Here is an 18,078-nt window from a genome sequence, read left to right on the forward strand (position 1 = left end):
ATATACACCAAAAATAGGGACAGTTTATAAATCAGAGTGACACCTTCCCTAATGGGTATAAGTATGAGGCAAATATGGAAAAACAATGAACTCAACCTGGGGATGTTAACTGCACAGTATAGGGAACACTTCAGCTGGGTCTTGAAGGTAGAGCTCATCAGGAGAACCTGGAAGCGGATTGTGGGAGGAGGGAAGAGGGCATGCAAGGTAGAAGAAATGGTGTTTTCCAAATCTTATGCTTAACAAAATATGTGATATATGTCTGTAGAACTGCAAAACTTTTACTATAGTATCAGGTGAGAACAGTGGGAGATGGGGGTATAGAGAAAGGCAAAGGCCAGATGGAGAAAGACTTCACCTGTATCATCTTGAAAGAGGCCTCTACATTTAATGACCCCATTTCATTAATTTCTATTCCTTTGTGACTCATTGTGGTCCCTCGACTTGCAGCCTTACTCTCTGAATCCAAATCCAATGGACAAATACTCTTCTATCTTTAGCTTACTTGACTTCTCTTTAGCTTACTTGACTTCTCAGAGTGTAAGATGTGATAAATACTTTTTATCCTCAAAGTCTCATCTTCCTTGGATTGATTGTAAGGTACTACTTTCTTCTGGATTTTGCTGTTTCTCTGGACTTTTCATGTAAGTTTTCATTATGACTTTCTTTCTCTCTGCCTGATCTTTAAGTGTTGTGGGTTCTCACAGTTTTGTCCTCTGGTTCTTTCTTTACAACTCTCTTTTGTTTTTCTTCTATACTACCATGTCTTCAATTACCCTCTATCAATTGATCACACTCAAATTTATATCTCTAGCTCAGCTTTCTGTTATGAGATTCAGTATGTTAAATTGTCCACTGGATATTGCCTCTTCCATATTCTATGGGCAACCAATTCAAAATGTCTAATAGCAAGCATTATATCTCTCACCCTTTCTTCTAGTGTTCCCTATCTCAGAGACTTGTATCATTTTCCAACCAGTTTTCTAGGTCTGAAAAGCTCAAAATCATCTTGGAGTCTCCCTTTTTATCCCTTACCTTCTACACTTTGTTAGTTACCAAGTTGTTATTGGTTCTACTTTCTTAATCTCTTTGATATTTTTAATCTTGGTAAAATTCATCTCCATTCTTCTACATCTTCACTATCACTCTCTTGGTCTGTCATTTCTCACATGGATTACTACAACAGCCTCCAAACTGGTCTCCCTGACTACAGTCTTGCTTCCTTCCAATCCATTCTCCACACTGCTACTTGAGTGATCTTTTAAAACTAGAAATTTGATTATATCATTTCTCTGCTTAAAATCATTGTCTACAGGATTAAATCTAAAAACCTATGAATGGCATATATGACTCTCGGTGATCTGGTTCCTACCTTGGCTGACATTACAGACCCAAACAGAACAAATGGCTTGGAATTCTGAAAATCTAACATATCTTTAAAAAAAAAATATCTGTGTCTTACTGCATGCTGTTCCTTCTGCCTGGAAGGCTCTTAGCATCAACTGACCTCAAAATCCCATTCACTTGTCTAAGTTTTCTTTCAATACTCAACTCTGAGAAATGTCCATCCTTCTCCCTCTTCTTCTTCCCTGAAATCTCAGTTTGGGTGAACCTCTTGTCTTCTCTGTCTGGGCTACTTCAATCATAGTACTTTTTACCCTGCATGACTATTATCTGTTTATATCTTTGTCTCTCTCCAAGAGGGAAGTATGATAGTGAAAAATTGACATATTTAAAACTATAATAATGATAATATCACTAATATAATGCTAATGACATGCCAGACCCTATTATAAGTGCGTGCTGTATGTAAACCCATGTAATCCTCACAATACTGTGGGATGGGCAGTTATTACTGAAGTTGAATCAACAGGACTTAGTGGTGGATTAAATGTAGGGGCAGAGAAGAAGAAAGAGTCTCAGTAGATGGCACCTCCATTGACTGTTCACTCAAAGTATAAACACTGGATGAACAGTGTGAACATTGCCGTTCATTCATAACCCATATCTCCAGAAGCTTCAGGAAAATGCGAATAATACATCTTTCCATCTTATTGACAGGCATTTGGAAACACCACAGTTCATCCTGGGAAATCAGACTAATCTTTCAGGATCTCTTCATTAGCTTGCTGGAAACAGAAGGGCTATGTTCTTGAGACCTTCGCCTTTCTTTCACCTTATGCTCTGGTTTACGGCTTCCAGAAGACAGCAAGGACACCATGACCCTGCATCATTCAAGCTCCTGTGGTGCTTGTGTCTCCTGGTCCTCACATACTTCCCACAGCAGGTGTGGGCACCCCCCTACAAGATAGGGGTAGTTGGCCCTTGGGCTTGTGATCCGTTGTTCTCAAAGGCACTGCCTGAGATTGCTGCTCAGTTAGCCACTGAGCGGATCAACAGGGACCCATCATTTGACCTGGGTTACTCTTTTGAGTATGTGATTCTCAATGAAGACTGCCAGACTTCCAGGGCCCTCTCCAGTTTCATTTCCCACCACCAGATGGCCTCAGGATTTATTGGACCTGTCAACCCTGGCTACTGCGAGGCAGCCTTGCTTCTGGGAAACAGCTGGGACAAAGGAATTTTCTCTTGGGCTTGTGTGAATTATGAATTAGACAATAAAAATAGCTACCCGACCTTTTCTCGGACACTTCCTTCTCCCATCCGGGTACTGGTAACTGTCATGAAATATTTCCAATGGGCTCATGCTGGAGTAATTTCCTCAGATGAAGACATTTGGGTGCACACAGCCAATCAAGTTGCAAATGCTCTTCGGAGCTGTGGCCTACCTGTAGGGGTCGTCCTGACCACAGGCCAAGACAGCCAAAGCATTCGGAAAGCTCTCCAGCAGATTCGCCAGGCGGACAGAATTCGCAGTGAGTTCTTTCTCCGTGCTGAGGTTTAAATGTGGCTTCAGTGAAAGATATTACAATCTCCAAAAGGTTTCTTACCCTCACGCTCTAGGACAGCATATCACTCCCCAGTTCTTCATGTGTTTGCCCTCTTTCACTCACATGCAGGCCCCAAGCCTGTCCTGCTTTAACAGAGCCTATTTTATAAACTGAATAAAGGTACAAAGAACTCTGAGGTTAAAATGCCCTTGGAATCCAGCACCTGCTCTGAGCACCTGAGTGAGGAAGAATAGCATCTAGAATAATTATGGCCATGTACCCTCTATTCCCTTAGGACCCTGGTAATTTCAGATTAGCCAAAGAAGGGTGCTATTAAGTCTCCATTTTTATCTGTTCTAGTTACTGAAGAGAGATTTGCTTTTCAATCTCTTCTGGATACTTTCCTCATAAGTGCCCAAGTACCTTGTGTCATCACATCTCACTTAGAACCTGTCTTCTCTGGACTCCAAAATCCACATCCCGCTTCTGTCCTCCACTCCCAAAAGTAGGGCTTCTTTCTCAGCAGCATAGAACTAGTGGACATGGAGGGTCCTGGCTGATGAGTTAAAGCATATTAAAATAAGACTGCCTAAAATAAATTTTTCCCCTTCCAAGAGAAGTTTTATGTTCAAAGATGATTCTTGCAGAGACAACGGACAAAATGTTAAGCATTATGGAATGACCCACTGAAGCTATCTACCATTGCCAGGGCAAGTTTGGTACATTTTGAGGAAGGAGGTCCTTCCTGGTCCTTTTTAATTAAATGTCTTTTACTTACTTACACTCATTGCAAGCCCTTGGAACACTTGGTTTTAATTTTTTTCTATTCTATTTTTTTAAATCTCTACCTTTTCCTAGAAAGTGGCAGCGATTTATGGGAACACTACTCATTTCCTCACTGCAGCCACTCCACCACTTTAAGACAGATAGCTCAGACACTACTCTGTAAAACTGATTACTTCTGGGATTAGTCCTAGTCCTAGTCATTTCCTTAACACAACAATGGGCTTGTTAGAGAATGGTCCAGTTTAGGCCTGGCCTATACCCAGAATCCCATTTTAAGTTTCAACTGTCTCTAGTATTGGACTTTACTTATAATTATTATGAGAAGATGAGAGCAAGAATTTTTAGTTCCAGGAACTACAGTAGACTGTTTCCAGCTCCGGTCTTCAAGATTCTGTAATGTTAAGCAATCAGTGTGGCTCTGATTACTTCATAATAGAGCTGATACTTTCAAAGCAGAGCACAGAACATTTTTAAATTTATAAAACCATTTCCAGGGAGGAGTCATACCAGAAACAGGCTAACATATTTTATATCATAACTTTATAATATGTTACAAATCTTCATGAAGCCCAGTGTTTCCTGCAAGTTTACATTTCATGAATGTTTCATATCCTACACTTTCTAAATAGTATACTCTTTACAATGACATTTTGCCTCTACCATAAAATGTTAAATAAATCCAGGTCCTGAAGCTCTTTGGGTTGTCAGATTGAGAGAACTTAGGACTGAGTGCTCACCACCCACAACTCCTTTAAAGCAGGGATGTAGCAAAGGTACACATTATTGCCCTTCTATTAGATACTGATTCTTTTAGGTCAATGGTTCTCACTCTGGCTGCACAATGGAATTACTCGGACATCTTTTCAAAATGATTTGTGCCAGAGTGTCACCTCCAGGGATTCTGATGGTCTGATAGTGGGGCCCCAGCAAAGATATTTCAAATAGCTTCCCAGGTGCTTGTAAAATACAGCTGGTGTCAAGAACCAAAGCTTTAAGTTAATGAAATTGCAAACAAATATCTTAATATGACTTTGTTTAATCAAATTTTCTTTTTTGTAACAGTATGGATCAGCCCACTAAAGGAATATAAATTTTAAGATTGGTGTTGGGGAAGCCCAGAGAGGACGATAAGTGGTTACAGAGCAAAGGAAGACCCTGGGTAGGGAAGACAGCAACAGGAACTGAAGTAGATAAAAGGAAGTGAAAACAAAACTGTGTACTCCAGGACTTTGTCTCTGATTTTTGACAAAACAGGCAGACTCAGATGAAGCATGCTGAGACCCCAGCAACATGAGTCAGAATGTGGGCAGGTGGGTGGGCGGAAGGGATGAGCAAGGAAATGGAGCCATGGGTTAGGCTGTGCCCTGAGTATGACCTCTGGTAGCTCAGTGTGCAAATGTCCAAAAGAATGAGTGGTACTCACTCACACTTGATATAGCCAGTTGTTGGTATATGAGGGCATGCCAAGTGGTGGATGGGATTTGACAGGAGTTGTGGAAGAGCAGTGAGTCTTAATAAGAGTGAGATAGGCTTTTTATCTACTTGATCATCCATTGAGAACAGCGCTCCCATTTCTGGGAGCATGAAAAGTAGGATGCAGAGTATAAACATAAATAGACAGAGTATCAGGAATTTAGCTAATTGGCCTGCAGTTCAGGGCACATCTCTAGTCTCATCAGTTTTTGATCCAATGGGACAAAAGAGCATCCATTCATCAGGCAGAGCATGGTGAATGAGTATGGATTGGGCCAACAAAGCAGGAGGAAAGTTACAACACACCAGATATCTCACATACCAGATCAAATCTCTAGCTGATTTTTCTACTCCCTCTCAACTGGTAGGACTGGCACTCCTAAAGTATTAAGGATACTTTTATAGATAGATAGCTATTATCTATCTTGACTGCAAAGGCACTAAACTTTTTGAGTGACATCTGAGAAGAGCTGAGGAAGGCAGGGCCTGGCCTCATCCCTATTCTGCTGGATATGAGCCTACTTTTAACACTGTGGACTCCCAAGCAAATCTTCAGAGAATGACCTTTTTGATATACAAAACACAGCGGAAAGGATCCCTTTCTTTGGAGAGGACTGTTAATATTTGGAAGTAGTAGAAGTAGTTGGAAGATTGTTTTGGTCTGATCTGCTCACAATAACAGCAATCTCAGCCCCATGTGGTAGTAGTGGTGAGGGATAGTGGTGGGAGGAAAGGGAGAGAGAGCTAGCCCACTGCTGGCTGGTATGCCACTTCTCTTTCTTGTAAATTTATGTTTCCAATTAGGAAATGTCACTGGAACCTTACTGGAGTCAGAATGATTGCCTTCTCAGAAACAGTTCAAAATTATGGTTACACAATACAATTCCAGTGATAAAATTTATAATAAAAATGATAACAATAACAATAATAATAGTTGTGGGGTCTTGGGAAAGGAAATAGCAGGAATGTCGTTGGATGCTGCCATAGAGACGATGAAAGCCACCATAATACTACTTTACATATGAACTGCTCTCTACAGTTTACAAGATATTTGCATACAGATAATCTCATTTAATCCTCAAGATCATCCAGGAGATAGGTATTTTCTTTCAAATTTTAAAACACCTGTGAGTCTCACAAAACAAGTAAATAGCTGTAGGCACTATTAACACCAAAGAATGGGGTAAATAAAGTCCTAGAGAAGGGGGAATTCAGCCTCTCCGATTATCAGCTCATTTCCTTTAAACTTCAAAGGCAATTATTAATTATTTTTTGTTTCTCACAAAGTCAAATAGTAGCGATATTAATCAAAGACAAAGGCTTCATGTTACAGTCAAGGCTACTGTGTGGTTCTGTGGGTTGTGCCCTGCACAAGGGAATCTGAGTAGGCATGAGGGCCAAATCCAGTTCACTCTTTGCTCCTTTAACCATGAGCCCTGTTGGAAGTTTTGATCCAATGGGACAAAAGAGCATCCATTCACCAGCCAGAGCACCTGTGGGATTGCAATTACACCAAAGAGGTTCTTTTGCTAATTCTCACAAAGGCTAGCAGGAGGTCTCACTAAAAAGCTCTTTAGAGAGCTTTTCAAATGGCTATTTCAAGCCCTCTTCTCTTCTCCTCAACTTTTTGCCTATCAATGCTTGGCTAATTGTGAAACCCTTTCAATTTGAGCTTAACAGGTCACTGAACCATTTAGGAATTCCTTTAATTCTTTCTAAATTGGGAATTCTTCATTACAATATGATGTTCAGTTAAATAAGACACAATTAGAATGGCCATCTTTTGTTCTTCTAAAATGAAATACTATATTACTGTCTTATTGCCAAGGACCCAGATAGCCTCTTCCCATCTATTGAAGATTATGGTGCATAAAAAATAATAATATCAATAACAACAATAATAATAGCTAATATTTATTGAGAGTTCATTATGTGCTAATTGTTTTGCAAGGGTTTTGTATGGAACATCTCATTCAATTCTTGAAACGTCCTTATAAAGTAAGGCCGCTTATTATTTAATGCACTTTATGGATGAGACTTCTGAAACTGAGATGTTAAATAACTTGCCCTACGTCACACAGCTAGTGTATGGGAAAGCCAGAATATATATTCAGGTTGGTCTACAGCAGTGCCTATCAAACCTAGGTGTATACCAGAATCCCCTGGAGGGCTTGGTAAAACACAAATTGCAGGGTCTCTCCTTCATAGTTTCTGATTCAGGAGGGCTGGGGTAGAGCCCCAGAATTAGCATTTCCAATCAGTTCACAGTGATGCTTATGCTGCTCGTCCAGGGTCCACATTTTGGGAATCACTGGTTTAATGAAAGACTTATGCTCTACTGCCTCCTGTCTACTTGAGGTATGCACCTAAATCATATTCATTTGAGATCCTGTGTTCTGTGTATGGTTTATAATTCAACCCTTCCATTTTTCTTAACTTTTTGACCCACCAATGAAATTCTTTTAAGTGCTTCAGGGTGCCAAGCCTTATTTTCCTAAGAATAATAACAATAATGATACTGATAATGCTTGGCCAGAGACTTAGCCCTGATAGGGAATTTGGTATAGGTTTTGATATAGATAAATGTAAGTGAATATAAATGGTGAAAGAAAAACTTGTTTTTATAAATGAGTCCACTATCAGTAATGATAAAATTATGAAGACCTAGCATAAGAGGAATCTGAACATCTATGCTTCCTGCATTTAAGAGGACTTATCTATGTAGCAGTTTAGGAAGTTGAAGAAAACATATGTTGTAAGGTGTGGAGAACTATTAAAAATGTATCTCAAGCTGGGCTGCAACGTGAAAGCAATAAATGCACTTGCACTACTAGTTCTATTGGGTATGTAAAAACATGATCTGATGTAAATAGAATGGCTATTGACTATAATATGTGTCTGACATCATGCTGAGCTACTTGGACCAGTTCAACATTAGTGGCAACTAAGTAAGTGGTAATATCAGGGCTTAATGTGAAAATGTGTGGGGAGTCCTCAGCAGATAGAATCAGCTACATATCACCTAGTGTAGTGTTCTTAAAGTATGCTTTGAGGGCCTCCTGCACTGAGTCACACTGGTGGGAGGGGGGTGGGAAACATTCATATTCTAGAGCCTCCCACCCTCTAATTATGTATCCATTTTATAGTCTGGGTGGGGTTAACTGAGAGGAAGAGGGTATGACTCTACCTCTTTCGCCCTATGTGCAGATGGGGTGAATTCTAGAGGAATATGAGACTTGGGATAAATCACACTGTATGCCCCTTCCTCCTCTGGCTTGCCTAAATTCCCCTCTCTTTCAACATTTATTAAAATGACATAGGTTAAAATAGATGTTAGTGTTAGGAAATGTCACAAAAGGGTTAACATGAGGAGAAAGGACAATAGAATGGAGAGTTTCCATGGATTGGGAGCAATATTGTAGGATCATAATATGATTGTGACTCTTAAGGACTTCTTCAGCAAAAGGTAGTGGAGCCATTTCCATCTCACAAGGTGTGAGACTGAGCCCAGTTTCCTCCACAAAGAACTCCACAACCAATAATCTGTGAAAAATAAAAAAAGTGAATTTTGCCTTCTGAGAAACATAGTTCTTCTATCTCAAGGAAATCTTGGGCAGAGTATTTCAATATAGGAAGAGAAGTATGAGTTGAGTGACTTGGTAATTAACTTTTCCTAGAGTTTCATGACATTTCCTGCTGCTAGTGTTAAGCGTGAAAGAGAGGGTCCTGGACAGCTTGCCACACTGGGTACCATAGTATAAAGACATAGCTGCTAGACAGCTCAAGTAGGGCTCAGGTAGCCCAGAGAAAGTGCTAATATCATATCCTGGTGAGAAGGGGTCTCAGGAGGATGTATCTCCTGGTCCTTGTTTTGGTTATGGAGTGGCTTGACTATTAACAATCAGGATGGAAACTTACAAATTGCTTTTATTTGATGATCACCTGTTGACCCAGGCCTTGTCTAGGATCTAAGGTTTCTGTCTACTAATCCCTTCCTGACAATGACTTATAGGTAAAATCCCATTTTAATGAATGTAATTTTGAGATAAGGCTACTTAGTAAAATCATCATGTAGAACAGATGCATCCACAAATCCCTGTTCACGAAGCACTCAATCTATTAAATTAAAATGTTGTTGTTTGAATTCAATATTTATGCTTTCTACTTTAATTATATTCAATAGCAGGATCTTGCCATGCAAAAAGTAAAGAGGCCTGGGATCAGGCTCTTGAGGCTTCCATTTCCTCATCTATAAAGTAATGGGAGAGGGAGAGAAGATAGATGGTTTCAAAGGGTCTTTATAATTATAAAGATTCTGACTCTGTCTGAAACGCCCTCAGTGTGGGCCAATGAAAGGAAAATTAAGAGGAGAGATTCAGGTTGAAGGTAACATCTTGAGGATAATTAAACATTACACATAGGTATGGTAGTACCTACCTGCCCAGCAAGTATCACTTCAAATTGTTCCTCCATACTAACAATTCAAATATGTCAATGTCTTTTATCTCAAGGAATCAACAAAAGATACCAAAGTGCATAACCTCTCTTTCTGAAATTTTCAAACATTTATTGGGTACATAATATTTACCAGGGGATGTAGATAGATAAGACACAGTCCCAGGAGCTCAAGAGTTACATAGTGGAGGCTCACATAAATAAATAAGGGTAATACTTCTTGTAAGTCCCATGATAGAAGTCAGTTCAGGGTACAACTGGGCTCTAAACCAGTGTCATAAGTTGGTGCCCTGGAAAAAAAAATCTGTCAGATGGAGATTTGTGTTCAGGAAGCTTACTAGGGGAATGCTTTCAAGGACAACACCTATGAGGGAAAGAAGGCAGCAGAATTGTGTAGAAAGAAGAATTAAACAGTAATACAGTTACAACGAAGGCCTTAGCTAGTCCCAACAGGTGCTCTGGAGCTGGGATGGCCCTTTAGAGTTGTCCAAAATTTAGATAAGGAGTCTTGGTCTTTATATCTCTGTATCAAGTTATTGAGTACAGACTGATGCAGAGAAAGGGATGCAGTGCGATAATACTTGTTTAACAGCCAGCCCCTTCAAAAGGGAAATCACCCTGATTTATAACATTTGCTCATTTTCATGGTGTAAACACTGCCACCATGCCCAATTTCATGTTACAAATATGACATTAACTAGGTCACAAAATCCCTGAAACTTTAACCATAGGCTCTTGTGAACTAGCACGAGCTGATTCCATCACACTATTGAGGGGAATGTGACCCTGAGAAATGTGACACTCCTCCGCTGAGGTCAATTCCCAGAGAGGCATCAGTAATCATCTCCTAATACCTCCAACAGTTAGGAGAATGAGTGCTTCAGTCCCGAAGGGTGCATCTGGGTGGCACACCACAGCACCCACTAGACGTAGTGCATGTTACAATTATTTGCTATATTTCGACCAACACAAAGTATTTAGTTCTATTTAACATTTTCTATCCATTCATGTAATTTTAATATTCCTTTAAGTAAATTAAATGGAATTCTATCTATTGGGTAACCTTGGTCAAGTCACCTAGTCTCTGCTTTTGTAGAAGAAAGAGGCCAATACTTGACGTATTTGCCAAGGATACTGTTGAACAAACTGGCTAACTAACTTAAGCACTTGACTTAAGTCAATTTCCCCCCTCATTGGACCTGTTACTGGACTAATTTGATCAAATTGATCCATGTTTGATAGTGTAAATAAATGTAGGCCATTGGAGGCCTTTGGTTCTATTTTATCTTTCTAAATCCAACCCTTGCCTTGTCAAACTTCTCTGGCACTCCATTTTCCCATTATACAATATGTGATTATGAACAAAAGAGGCTGAATTTCTTGTGTGGCTTATGAACTAGCTCCAAAGATATCCTGAATATTTGAAGAAAGGTTCGAGCACAAGAATACATGTAGAACCTCTTAGAGTAATTATATTGAAGGAGCTAATGGTCATTTGGAAATTTAAGCTATGGGGTGTGTGTGTGTGTGTGTGTGTGTGTGTGTGTGTGGTGTGTTTAAATCAACTTCAAAACTTACTAGTTATATTTTAAAAAAATGAAGGGGCTTTAGCTCAAAAGGGGAAATTTTCTAGGGTTGTTTAACAAATGCAAAGAAGGTATTTGAAAATAGATGAAGCAAGATGTAAATGCCAAAGACCACTCATTGAACATAGTTAAGCATACTCAGTTTCTGAAATTAAAGGTTCTGTGTAAGCATGTATAATTAATATTTACCAATGGTAATAGGACCTTTGCCTTTCTTCAAGGAGCTCAGAATACTTGCTAGGCATTATCTAATTAAACTACTCAATGTACCTGTGAAATGCATTGGAATCTACATTTTAAAGATGTGGGCACTGAAGCACAAGTGGGCTTACACTAAACTCATTTAGCATGCCAAGGGTGAAATTAGATATAAGACTTTCAGTCTCATGATCTAGCTGCCATTCTTCAACCGTGGCCTCCTCTAATCCATTCTATTCTAGCATAGCCTACTAAAAACATAATTTCATAAGTCTAGGAAGAATTAAATCGAGTGCAAAGTAATTTCAATTATAGAGAAGTTAGGTTTTTTAAAGTTGAACTTATCACCCATAATATTAGTAACATTTATAGGTGAGTGTGAATAAGTGCCATTCATTAACTGTAATGGCTTTGATAAGGGTCGGAACAGTTGGTCAAAATCTGTAGGAATGTATTTAGGAGTTTGGCAATAAAAAGCAACAGTGGCTATGGGAATGTCTCCCATCCTCTCCTTTTAGCCTTCTTATTCTTAGGTATAATAATAGCTACTATTTATTGAGTGCTATGTAATAAGCCCATTATATGAATTGCTGCTTCAGTGATCACTACCATCCCATGAAGCACATATTTATTATCTCCATTTTATGAATGAGGCAAAGAGAGGTTAAGTAATTTACTTAAGGATATACACCTAATAACTGGTGACATTTGATATAAACTTATGTCTTCGAACCCCAAAACCACTTTCTTATACTACTTCCCATTTGCTATAATTGTTCTTGTTCCTGTTTGGTATTAGGTTCCACAGCCTGTAGACTTGTCTGTCTTATTCCTATGCCTAATCCAGAGTCCGTGGACATACTTCAGCCTCAGCTCAGGGCTTCAGCAACAGCTTGCTTATCTTGGAGCCATAAGATAGAAATCATTTACAAATTGGTTATAACACATTTATTTCTCCCAATCCGTAGTTTTGGATTTATTTTATTTTATTTGGATTTATTTAGTTTGGGATATATTTACTAACATATTACTGTCATAACCTTCTTGCTTTGTTGGTTTCAGTAATCATCATGTGTATGCATTCGGCCTTGATTGGGGGAGAAACTCAGAGACATCTCTTGGAATGGGCTCATGATCTGAAAATGACTGATGGAACCTATGTCTTTGTTCCCTATGATGCCCTGCTCTACAGTTTACCTTATAAGCATACCCCCTACCATGTTTTGAGGAACAACCCCAAACTCCGGGAAGCCTACGATGCTGTATTGACTATTACAGTAGAGTCCCAAGAGAAGACCTTTTATCAAGCCTATACAGAGGCAGCAGCTAGAGGTGAAATTCCTGAGAAACTGGAATCAGATCAAGTAAGTGCAGATTCACAAGGTATCATGAGCAAGAACCTCAAAAACCAGGAAGTTAAATATTTTTCTTATCAAGAGCCTCTATTCCATAGGAAACCTGATCAATAGCAGACAATCATACATTAATTAAAATCACTTTATGTTTGCAAAAATATTTATAAAACAAAGAAATGTTGTTGGAGATTTTTTTTCACCTTCAAGCAACCCACAATGACAGCATAGAGCTATGAAGAAAAAATATATTTAAGAACAGGGAAATAAAACTTTAATACATACTAATGTTGTTCAAGGGGGGCTAGTAAAAAGAAGTCTTATTTCTGATCCGAGTTCTGAACCAACTCAACAATAAGACAAGAGAGCTGGTATATAAGAAGATATTGCCTTTATTATTGATAAAGCTTGTATTAGAGAGTGTGGTTTCTGTCTGTAGGCATTTGAGCTTCCCAGTATTGAATCTGAGGATTAATCAGACTTCTCCATCTAGTTAATAGCATTGCTGGACCACCATATTCCTACTTCATGATGGCATATGTTTTGTAAAATGTACAGCCTGGAGGAGCATAGTAGAGCACATGTTCCCTATAGATAACTTACTCCCAAGAGAAAGATATTAGGAGGGGCTGAGCTACACATGCTTAGTTCTGTTTCCAAACTAACCAGTCCAGTTAAGTCATTCCTCCTTTGTGGGATGGAATAAGTAAGGGAGTGAAGAGAGGTCAGGTGTTTTTTGCGAGTGAGCTATCTCTATATGAAAGGAATCATTTGGAATGGGAAAGAATTCCTATCTTCCAATGTACAGATAATGTTTAATTTTATATATATATATATATATATACATATATATATATACACACACACACACACACACACATACACATACATATATATACACACACATATATATATAATGTTTATATATATGTTTATATATAATGTTCATATATATGTTTATATATAATGTTTATATATGTTTATATATAATGTTTATATATATATATAATGTTTAAACATGTTTCAGATTCAAATCATAGCCACTTAAGAACTAGATGAAAGACAAGGAGTGGGGAGGGGAAGAAAGCAGAGAAAAAAAATGGAGAGCAAAGACAAAAACAAAGAGGAGAAATACAAAGAAGACAAGGAATATGAAAGGAAGATGGGGAGGCCAAAGATGCCAATTAGATTAGAAAAATACAGAGGAGGTTTTTATAGGTTGGAGGCCAGATGTAGAAGGCAGTCATTTTCAGCAGTATTTAGAATGACACATAAATAAGTGTTAAAAGTTTTAGCATTTGCTAACATACTGTATTAGTTATAAAGCTTCTGGCTACAAGTAACAGAGAGCTCAACATAAAATGACCCAAGTAATTTTTTTTCAAAATTTAAAGTTATGGGAGCTTCAGGGTCGGTTATTCAGCAGCTCAATGACGTTATTAATGAACCAGGTTGTTTTCATCTTTCCACTTTACAAGCCATAGCATACTAGCTTGCCCTCGTGATCTGGTTGTCCTTATGGTCCCAAGGTGGTTGCCACAGTTCCAGACATCATATACAGTTGGAACTGTCTATGGACAAAATGAGGAATGTCCCTCTCTTGTGTTTCTTTTTAAGAGTGAAGAAATCTTTCCCAGAAGCTCCTTGCCCACACATTCCTGGTCACAGTTGTGTCCCATACACATACCTAAACCAATAATTTAGAAAGAGGAATGAGACCATTGTGACTGGTACTATGACTGCCGGAAAACTGTGAATAAAATTGAGATTCTGTTAGCAAGGAAGAAGGCTGTCAGGAAGGTAGTTGATTGTGTCTAACACATTGTCCATGATATTTTCCTTTTAAGCCACCCCCTTTTTTAATCCTGTGTACTGCTTTTCTCTCTGAATAAGTGATTTAGAGGAGATTTAGGTTTACTTATCTCTGTCCTGAGTATTGGTAGAAAGGATTTTGCTGATTCTTGTTCTAATGAAAAGAGTGACTAGCAGTGATCTTAACAGTGCTGGATTTGAACTTTATGGCCACTGATAATGTTTAATAATAAATCTTTCTTTTAGGACACACACATATTTAACTGAAAACAATTGGTCAATTTGGTCAATAATTGCAAGAATTCCTCGAATTGCTAAGAATGGTTGTTCAAACCAGTTGTTTGGTGTATTTATAGGCAAGCAATAAGATGGTGAATTTTTGTACTTTTAGCCAATGATATAGCACCACATAGATACAGACTAGGTCATCTTTTTTATTTTAATCACAAGATTGAGGGAGGAGGAAGGTGTGTGTGTGTGTGTGTGTGTGTGTGTGTGTGTGTGTGTGTATTGTACATATGTATGAGCATGTATTTTGATACAAAAAACTCAGACCTTCTACTCTTAATATTTGATCCAACCTCTTTGAGCTTGTGGCAAAGGTAACTAAGGCAAAAAACAAATGATGCCATTAGTTTGGTTGCTAGGCAGCCTGCACTCTGCTTTATTCAAGGAAATGGAGCTAAAACAAGACTCTAAAACTCAAAAAAGCTTGTTTGGTTGCACTTCTACCCTTACTTTGTATGCATTTCTACCTCTACTTTGCAGGTGCCTAGGCTATACCTTCATAACCAAAGAATGATAAAGAGTGAGACAATTATCTTCACATTTGTTATAAACAACCACCCCTATTCCTAAATTACCTTGATGAAAGGTATTTTTGAAGGCAGTTGGCATAACAAACTTGGATAAATCCTAACTCATTCTTACTAGCTGTGTGTCCTTGAGCAAGTTACTTAGACTTTTTTGAGTCTCAGTTTTCCCATTTGTAAAATGAATTAGTGATCTATAACTTCTAGGATTACTGTGAAGATTAAACAAAGTAATATGTGTAAAGTGACTAACAGAGTGCCTGTCTTAAATGACTACTTTCCTTTCTACTTTTTCTCCTTTGGAGCCAGGATGATTTTATTTGTTGATGGTAACATATCCTTTAATTACAATCTGAATTCAGCTTCCTACTCTCATATTTTCTGATTACTGACGGTCTCTCAGTAGTTCCAGCTTTTAAAAATTATTTTGCTTTTAGAATTCCAAATGGTATTTTCTCAGATCAAATTATGCAATTCAATGTTTGCTTATCCTTAGGCTCCTGTTTTTTTCTCCTTATCCAGTCAACAGATTAACAACTATTTATTGAGTAACTGCCATGTGCCATGCACTATATTGAACTCAAGATAGAACAGTGAACAAGACAGGATTTTTTTTTCAGTGGTATGATGGAGCCAGTTCACAAAGCCAATTATGTGCATCTTTCCCCAACTCAGTGTCAGGGCATCATGCTAGTAGCTTAAAATCAGGCATAGTGAGTATTTATACTACAGAGATTGATAAATGATTAGAATTAGGAGCTATTTCCTCTCCTCATAAAGCTGTTAAACATTTACTAGACCATTACTTGTTCCTGCTCTTATGAGGCATTGATTCTAGTGAGAGATACAGGTAGTAAATGTATATAAAACAGGTCTGTATTTTTCTCTTGCCCAATAACTTCCAACAGAACTGAAACTTCTATATATAGGCTATATTGCCTATAGCAGTGGTTTGCAACCTCTTTTAATTTATACCCTTGCTACTTTAAAAGGTAAAACGAACAAGCAAAAACCTAAAAGTGATATATGCACGTAGTTTTAAAAGTCAAGAAATTCTAAAAGATTTATATCAACAAAAAAGCAGAGTTCCTAGGTCTTCCTCCCATACTTCATCAGAAGCAACCACTTTCATGTCTTTAGCTCTTTCCTCTAGCATTTACCTCTACGTTTCTAAATACCATATTGCTACTGATCTCTTGATTAATCAATTTTGGACATTATTTATTGACTTCCTATTATAGTGAGGGTTGTTAGCTCTTATTACTTCTTTACCCTTTTCAAACCCTAAATATAGTTATGTCACAATCTTTAGTTAAATTTATGTTTAATATTTTTAATCTTATACCTATATAAATATCATTCGTTGCTGATCCACGTGGTGTAATGTGGTAATAATTCATTTTACATATAACTTTAGATTTTTACTGACATTCCTAATTGCTATATTTTTAATTTGTTTACCTTAATTTGAATTTCTAAGTATTTCCATACTATCTGATAAAGCTATAGATGCCTCTCAAAACAATTTTATATGTCGCAAAACCTGTTAAATTCCTTATAATTTTCATTTGTTTTTCCTGAAGCAATCTGTCCTCCTATTCCAATCTAAATTTGCTCCCTAAGTCTGCTGCATAACTATTATGCTAGCGTTTATCTTTTCATCACTCTGGAAATTCTCTTTCCCTTTCTTCTGTACTGGATCCACTATTTCATGAACCTTGGGACCCTCATTTTCTTAGTTTACACACTCATTTTATTGGAGCACTTCTTCTAGTAGCTTCTGAGAAAGGTATACAGGAGGTACATTTTTGAGATTTTGCACATCTGAAAGTCATTATTCTATCTTCACTATTGATTGATAGTTTGACTAAGTTTATAAATCTAGGTTAAAAATCATTTTCCCTTAGCACTTTAAAGACATGGCACATTGTCTTCTAATTTCCATTGTTGGTATTGAGTACTCCAATAATATTCTCATTCCTGATCCTTTGATTTAACCTGTTTTCACTCCTATCTCCCCTAGAAGCTTTTAAGATTATCTCTTTATTCTTGATGTTATAAAATTTCATTATGTTATCTGACATGTATTATGCTATATATTTGGTGGGGCCTTTTAACCTAGAAGATCATTCTGCATAGAAAATTATCTTATGTTATTTATTTGATAATTTCCTCAACAACATTGTCTTTGTTATCTCCGGAAATACTTTTAGTTGGATATAAGAGTGCCTGGATTAATCTTTTGTCCTATTATTTCTTTTGTATTATTTATACCTTTGCTTTTAGTTTTTCTTCCTGGAAAAATTTTTCAATATTGTGTTCTAACTCTTTTACTGATTTAAAAACAAAATTTGCTATCATATTTTTAATTTCCAAGAGTCAGTTCTTGTTGTTTGAGTATTCTATTTTGAAACATCCTGCCTTTGTTTCATGAATATAGCATTTTATCCTAGTTCTCTACGATACTCATTACAATTTCTTTGATGTTTTCTTCTGCTCTGTGTTTTTCTCCATTCCTATTTTTTCATGCTTCTTTGTTTTAGTCTATTTAAAGTTGAAAGCTTTCCTTAAATGTCTGGTTATTTTGGTGATCTATTCATATTTAAGAGTGAAGTTCTAAAATGAGGATTTGAAGGTGTATGTATATGGCGGGCATATTGACCAGTGGGTTCCAGTATAGGGCAGTTGGCTAACTGGCTGCTTTTTTTTTTTT

The 18,078-nt window shown here is 37.6% G+C and overlaps 1 protein-coding gene across 1 annotated transcript in view; it reads left to right on the forward strand.

Moving 5' to 3' along the window:
* Positions 1-2,146: 2,146 nt before the first annotated feature.
* The window catches only part of GUCY2F (guanylate cyclase 2F, retinal), an 82,897-nt gene continuing 66,965 nt past the window's right edge, over positions 2,147-18,078 (forward strand). Inside the window, exons 1-2 of the mRNA XM_039879751.1 lie at positions 2,147-2,876; positions 12,452-12,753. Of these exons, the coding sequence (XP_039735685.1) occupies positions 2,147-2,876; positions 12,452-12,753 (1,032 nt within the window). The remainder of the gene's footprint in view (positions 2,877-12,451; positions 12,754-18,078) is intronic.

This window comes from Pteropus medius, unplaced genomic scaffold (genome assembly GCF_902729225.1).
Source record: "Pteropus medius unplaced genomic scaffold, Ma_sr-lr_union100, whole genome shotgun sequence".
NCBI classification, from domain to species: Eukaryota; Metazoa; Chordata; class Mammalia; order Chiroptera; family Pteropodidae; genus Pteropus; species Pteropus medius.